The sequence below is a fragment of the Schistocerca serialis genome, chromosome 4 (assembly GCF_023864345.2).
Source record: "Schistocerca serialis cubense isolate TAMUIC-IGC-003099 chromosome 4, iqSchSeri2.2, whole genome shotgun sequence".
NCBI classification, from domain to species: domain Eukaryota; kingdom Metazoa; phylum Arthropoda; class Insecta; order Orthoptera; family Acrididae; genus Schistocerca; species Schistocerca serialis.
This window is the reverse complement of record NC_064641.1, coordinates 89577539-89584635: the sequence shown is the minus strand read 5'-3', so window position 1 is coordinate 89584635 and position 7097 is coordinate 89577539. Positions and strand designations below refer to the sequence as shown.

The window sequence follows — 7097 nt, the reverse complement described above, 5'->3', positions numbered from 1 at the left end:
TATAGCTACTGATTCTGTTAAATGGCCATTTCAAGAGGATAGATCTAGATGTAACATTAATAAAAATATTGTTAAATTCATGAATATAATTTATTCAGTCCTCTGTAAGTGGTTACAAGTTCTGTGCACCGTTTATATAAATTAATTTGTACAATAAGGAATATGCAGTGATCTTCAAGCTCAGCACCACCCGGGGAAGTCACATCTGGTGTCTGCTCATCCCAGATGGCCAGTCCGCGCCTTGGCCTGCAGGTGGGCGACTGCGTTGGCTAATTTTCCAGCAGCCACCTCTGGAGTGTCCAGCGGCACTCCGCTCGGTCCTATGACGATGTTAGCGTGGCCGTGTGCTGGGGCGTAGGCGCCCAGAGGACCGGGGCCGAACCCCAGTCCGGGTGCGGGGAAGCCGGGAGCTGGAAATCCTGGAGCTGGGAAGCCGGGGGCTGGGAAACCGGGAGCGGGAAACCCAGCGGCGAGTCCGGGTGCGGCGCCGGCGTGGGCGGCGGCGGCGGCGTCGGCGGCGTTGACGGCGGCGTCTCGCGCCCTGGTGGCCGCCACGGCCGCGAGGTGGGCGCTCTTGGCGACGGCCACGTCGGGGGCGTCGAGCACGTAGCCGCCCGCCCCCACCACGATGTTGGCGGGGGCCTGCGCCGCGTAGCCGCGGCCGGCTGCTGCCAGCGCGCCGTGGGCTCCCAGCAGGCCCGCCGCTCCAGGGAAACCTGGGGCTCCAGGGAAACCTGGGGCTCCCGGGAAACCAGGAGCGCCCAGGAAGCCGGGCGCGCACATCGCCGCCGAAACGAAGGCGCTCAGCACGATCTGTTCGAAACACACGTTACAGCATCACATCGTTCAAAACAACATACACATTGCTGAAACAATCACTACAAAGGAATCCTCCACCTAAACAAGTAGATATTACGTGCCATCTTGGGGTACACGTAGATGAGAATTTGAATTTCCTTTAAAACGAAAGGCTAATAACAGACTAAGCAGAAAAACACGCAACATAAACTGATGAGGCTGAATTCCGAACAAACAGACGACTTCTACCAGTCATAAGGACATACCACTGTGCGCTCTTCAAATCAGTAGTCACCTTCGCAACCAGAGCGAGGGCACACAGTCTGAAACTGGTCACCAACAAAGCATCAATCAGACGAAGGCAGAGAAGGGTCCTACCTGGAGAATTCGGCACCACCTCATTGGATGCACTGTGTCTGGTGTTCCGAATGTGCCCCATAGATAACACGATCAAATACAGAGCTGCAAGGAAATGGTCAAAGATGGGGAGATCAGATAACTGGTGTACCGGTGCAGACAACGGATAACCTTAAAACATACATGGCAGAGTGAGTGATAAGGGACGTAGACTGTACGACTTCCTCCCTGACATAAGGGAGCGTTTGAGAATGAAACATATTGAGCCCAACAGCGGTATCGTATGTTTCTTAACTGAAAACATGTTTCTTAACTCACCAGATGCGGGAAATATGTGAGCAATAGATATACACTACACTTACAATACATAGAAACAGAGATACACTGTATATGTATACGCAATAAGAATTGAAGAGCAATGGGTACAACTAAATGCATTAATGAACAGCGTTTCAAACACGACGCATGAAGAGTACTTGTAGTCACGATATAACGGATGTGTCTATGTGCAACGTAACAATTTCCGGAAGTTGGATAGCGACGCCCACAATGACAGCGAAAGAGGAACAGGAGGAGGAGGATGATAAGATGTAGGAGTAAATAAGATGCCCAGTATTATGAATCAGACATAACATCGCAAAATGCACCGACAAATTGTACAGGTCTTTAAATTTTCAATAAATAAAAAAAATTAAAAAAATATTCTGTTCACGACAGAAACACAAAGCAATAATTTTATTGCCATCTCACTCACTTTATGCGTAATAGCAACAAATATGGACACTACGTGACAGTCAACCTTCACATGTACTAAGAGCGCAAATTTATGCCTAGAAAGCTACAGGAGCAGCATAAAAAAAAAAGATATATGAGCCTTGTGCGTGACCTCACCAGTGAACAAGAAGAGCTGAATGCTGTATGTGACAACTTTTTTAACTTCTTACGATTTTGAAAAACAGCTTCTCTAAGTTAAGCGAGACAATTAGAGACAACGAAGGAAAATGGGCCAGTACTTCTACTGCAAGTAATGAACAGGCAATTTCATAGGTATTCATTTTAATTCACCAAAGATGATAACATCCCGAAGAAATGCGGAAGTGTCATATTTATGAGGGTTGGAATTTAAATAGTGGCAACTGTTTATTCACAACCGATACAAAAGAGTGACATGTTTGCACCTGTTTCTGTCCTTCAAATTAGTCACCAGCATTGTGTAGAAGCCGTTGCCAGCAATGTGGAGGGCATGGTATACCGTAAGCAGAGCCTGTTCTGTTGATGGTGCGAATGGATCGGTCTACTGACTGTCGAATCTCTGGAACAGTTCTGAAGCGAATGCCACGAAGTCGTTCTTTCATCTTTGGAATCAAACCACAGTCACAAGGACTTACGTCCGGGGAGTAGGGTGGATGGTACAGTACTTTCCAGTCTCATCGACCGAACTGAGCAGCCACAACTTGCGCTCTAGAAGTTTCACGTTTGTGGACTTCAATAGATCCTAGCTGAATTGCAAACAAACTAACGAAGTGAATGGTATTCTCATAACGCATCATACAGCATTAAGAAAAAACCTGAAAAGATTGCACAAATCACTAAGAAATGGTGAAAATATCCAAAAACCTGAAAATACAATTGCAGTATGCAACAACAGGAGAATGTGTAAAACATGTACACTCTAAATTCTGCCCAATGACAATAAGACGAACTTGTTATGTAGAGGCTAAACTATAAGTACTGAAGAGAAATATGATGTGGAAAATGTGTACGCCACAAATGTTTTTATCAGTCTCACCACGTATGAATTATGTAAAAATGAGAATGTAATAATATTGTTACTGCTACTAAAAAAAACTGTATGCAGTTGCACACAGAGATTATCATTTTTCTATGTTTTCCAAATTAAATTTTTTTTAAATTTTTAGCCTTGTTTCCAGTTTTAGCAGTTAATGGCACGATGACTTGACTTGAAACAGTTGTGAAACTAGATCTCATTTGGAGCGTTTTAGCAACAGTCCTATTCATCACCCCGTACCTCGAAAATGATGAGATGTTCATCTGTAGAAATATTAGTCATTGTCCAGAACGTTACTTGGCAGCATTCCCAGAACTTATTCTAACACGGAGTAAAGTTTAATTCATTCAAAAAGGTATGGTGTGTATGATTTTCCGCACTTGGATTAACTGCCGACTATGGACACAAGAAGGTTATCTGGGCACAAAGTTAAAATGCAGTAATAATATTCTCAAATAATTAGGCAAACAGGAATCTGTACGGCGGTATAAACTTTAGGAAACAGAATCAGATTAGCGGCAAAAATTACACGCCCTAATACCGAAAATGAATTAATTCCACTGGATAGTATGACAGCACGTGACGAATTAGGGTTGAGTGCTAGGCCAGGAATGGAATCCGGATCGCTGCCTTCCGTGGGCAGTACCGTAAGAGACCACGCCACACACGCCTCCCACACCCCCTCGAGGAGTCAGGAATTGGGAGGAAACAGAAGAAGCCTTAGGCCAAATGAAGCTCTGAATGAGAGAAGCGTGGTCAAATGGTGTACTTAATACTGTCCACGAAAGGCCGGGAACCTGGTTCGACTCTTGGTCCACGCTAGGCTTTGTTTCCAGTGATGTTGCACCAACGTTGTAATTAGTACCACCTGCATCTAACATTGTTATTTATCAGTTGCGTAAATGGTAGTATTTTCATATCGAAAATTATTAATTCCGTTTTGAATATTTTTTCACAGTTTGTAAACTGATTGGTCTTATTGTACCATTTTACTGTATCGTATGGGCTATTCTTAGAGTAATTGACATTTAAGCCTAGCTGCTAAATGAAACTTGATTTATTGACATAATAGACGACAACACCCATGGAAACATTTGAATTAAGTACAGAAATTGAAATCACTTCACTAATGCAAATGAGCTGACATTATCCAGCTATTGCAAAATTAGAATATATCTGTGAATGATCTAATTTCATGGTTCGAGGGATAGCAACATCTCTTAGTCTTTACTACAGCTCAAACCGCTCACTGCACTGAGTGGCGAAATGCCATGATAATCCATTGGATGTGATATCAATAGCTGCTGTACGAGCCCTCATAACTGCAGTAACAGGTCGAGGCATGGACCCTACGAAACGATGGAATCGTTCAGGAGAGACGTAGATCCACACATATTGCAGTGCTGTCCGTAACTGTACTAGTAATTTGTGATGGGTTCATGGAGTGCACACTGTTAGCAACAATATCACGTAAATTCTCGACTGGGTTATGTTTGGGTGATCTGGACAGCCAACCATGATCGTAAAATCGCTGGAGTGCTCTTCAATCCACCTGAGTGCAGAGAGCGATGCTGTATTGCATTGTCTAGCTGAAACAAGGACTCTCTTTATGGTACTGTAATGTCGGAAAGGAATACGGGTAGTATTAAAAACTATTCTCACAACGAACCCGCTATTGGCCCTAGAAGCTAATTAAGGGGACCTCAATCCGATCTTAGGAACACCGTGCAGACCCTAATTCAGCCATCTCCTGCCCAAATGGAACTTTGTTTACATGCAGAGCACATAGTTTCACGGAACATGCGTCATACTTTCAAGTACCCATCAACTCTATAAAGCTGGAACTGGGTTTCATAGGGCCATGCTATCCCTCACCAGTCTCCATTGTCCAGTGACGATATCAGCGGGGCCATTCCAGTCGTGGACTTTTTGTCGACGTCTCACAAAAGACAGGCGACATCAGCTGTTGACGCCTGTGCGGTGCATTTGTCCTCGTACAGTCCTGCTAGAAATGGGATTCTGACGCCAACCTTCAAATCAGCGATCAGTGGATATCTGACTCACAGTAGACATGGCTCTACGTAGGTGAAGTGACGTCCTACCGTGAAACACTTTGCGGGATTTACACCGTGGGAACATTGTTTGTGGCTTATTGAAGATCCATCCTAAAGACTGTTCATATCGTAATTCAACAAAGATCTGTGAAGTGTTATGACGCATATGTCTAGCACCTCGGGGCCAAATATGTATACGGGCCCTGCAACGAACTTGTGGCGTCACACTGGTAGGCTTGTTCGCGACAGTCCGGGAACGCTCGGTTCCGTACTGTATGCACGGGAAATCAGTATTTAATTGAAAAGGTACCCAGTAAAGGTCTTAATTTTGTCGTTTGCTCTCCAGAACTTGCATTCATTTAAACGCGCAGTTAAGAATTGTTAAACTCGATTGAAACAGCTATTCGCTCGCCACCGGAGACGGTTGCCGTCACTCGTAAGACCTGCAGTGTCACGTGCTGTGACTACGCGGCATAGTCTGTCTTTCTCGTAGGTCTGCCTTGCACCCGTTATTGCCTCTCGTTCAAACTCCATTAACTACGACATCATTCCATGTGCACCATGCTCCTGTCTACAACAGACTACTCAGGTACTGTGTTTACGAACACGGTCGCGCGGAGTGGCCGAGCGGTTTGAGGCGGCACGTCACGGATTGCGCGGCTCTTCCCGCCGGAGGTTCGACTCCTCCCTCTGGCATGGGGGTATGTGTTGTTCTTAGCATAAATTAGTTTAAGTAGTGTGTAAGTCTAGGGACTGATGACCTCAGCAGTTTGGTCCCTTGGAAATTCACACACATCTGAATTTTTTTTTTTTTTTTTTTTTTTTATACGCACATATCACATAGCGCATGTGACCGCAACATTCACGGCACATATTCGAATGGGAAAAATCTTCCGTGAATTTTGACACCTCAGTTCATATCTGTTCCCCAAGTTACGCTAATCCCACATACTACATTGGTGAACTTTTGAGTGTTTAGAGGTAACAGGAGAAGACCATGAGTGACACTGAAGTTATGAGCCGGTTCTGGAAGCTTCCTTGGGTGGCTAACTGGTTTAGCTGATTGCTCACAATATTGAGTAATACTATGATCTACATCACGCAGTTATAATATCGCAATGATACCGTCGCAACGCGTCAGTTACTATTTCTAATAAACAAAATTTATCAGTGTATGTCTACTCAGAGCCAAGGAGTCAGGCATTTCGATACAATCTAACGAATACTCATTCAGCTCGACATCTCAGTGATGGCTAAAGCACCTGCTAAGGAATTTACTGCCAGATGTCTTTGGGTAAACAAACGGCGTACCAGCTGAGAAACCCAATGGACAGTCTTCGATTTTTCTTAGCCCAATGGTACTGGCAGAAGGTTAAAATACTGTAAAATTGTCGATACTGTTCATAGAAGAAAATCTAAGATCCTGCACAACGTGCAGTATTTAAAAAGTCAGTAAACTTCGTCTACAGAATTACAAGAACTGCCAATAGAGGCTACAAACTTTTACCACATGTAGGAAAGAAAATTAACTTCAAACAACCAAGGCCAGCCTGAGATGCTTTCCAGACCATCTTACATTAAGTCTGCATTAGTGCTTGATATTAAGGAAAACTGCTTTTTTTCGACTACCGTGACAGGGCGATTCATTGGATAGATACAAAATTTCAATAATCTGCTCCCAGTAAGGCGATTGAAATCTTTATTGATGCACTAAATAGGCCAGCCGCTGCTGCGGTCACAGGTTCGAATCCTGCCTCGGGCATGGAGCCGGCCGGAGTGGTCGAGCGGTTCTAGGCGCTACAGTCTGGGACCGCGTGACCGCTACGGTCGCAGGTTCGAATCCTGCTTCGGGCACAGATGTGTGTGGTGTCCTTAGGTTATTATTATTATTATTATTAAGCATTACAATCCATGAAGGCTTTTTGCTGCAGAATGGACAATGTTGAACCACTTTGCTCTGTCTTTACAAGTAATTTGCCACTGTCTGTCATGTCCTAGTTTTCTGAGATCGTCTTGAATATTGTCCAAGTATCTCATGCGTGGGCGTCCAAGAGGTCGTCTTCCGGTGGGAATCTCTTCAGTCACTTTCTTGATGGTCC

The 7097-nt window shown here is 44.5% G+C and overlaps 1 protein-coding gene across 1 annotated transcript; it reads right to left on the bottom strand.

The window, feature by feature from the left end:
• Nucleotides 1–216: 216 nt before the first annotated feature.
• Nucleotides 217–783, bottom strand: LOC126474267 (cuticle protein 18.7-like). Its single transcript, XM_050101732.1, has 2 exons — nt 573–783; nt 217–440 (listed from the first exon to the last, which is right to left on the bottom strand). Exons 1-2 carry the CDS (start codon nt 781–783, stop codon nt 217–219), a joined length of 435 nt encoding a protein of 144 aa, XP_049957689.1.
• Nucleotides 784–7097: the final 6314 nt, after the last annotated feature.

Excerpts from the sequence above, each read along its gene's own strand:
- LOC126474267 (XM_050101732.1), bottom strand. The coding sequence starts at position 783 with ATGTGCGCGCCCGGCTTCCTGGGCGCTCCTGGTTTCCCGGGAGCCCCA. Across the intron at positions 441-572 it reads CGACGTGGCCGTCGCCAAGA|CCCCCGGCTTCCCAGCTCCA; the intron begins GCGCCCACCTCG and ends CCGGTTTCCCAG.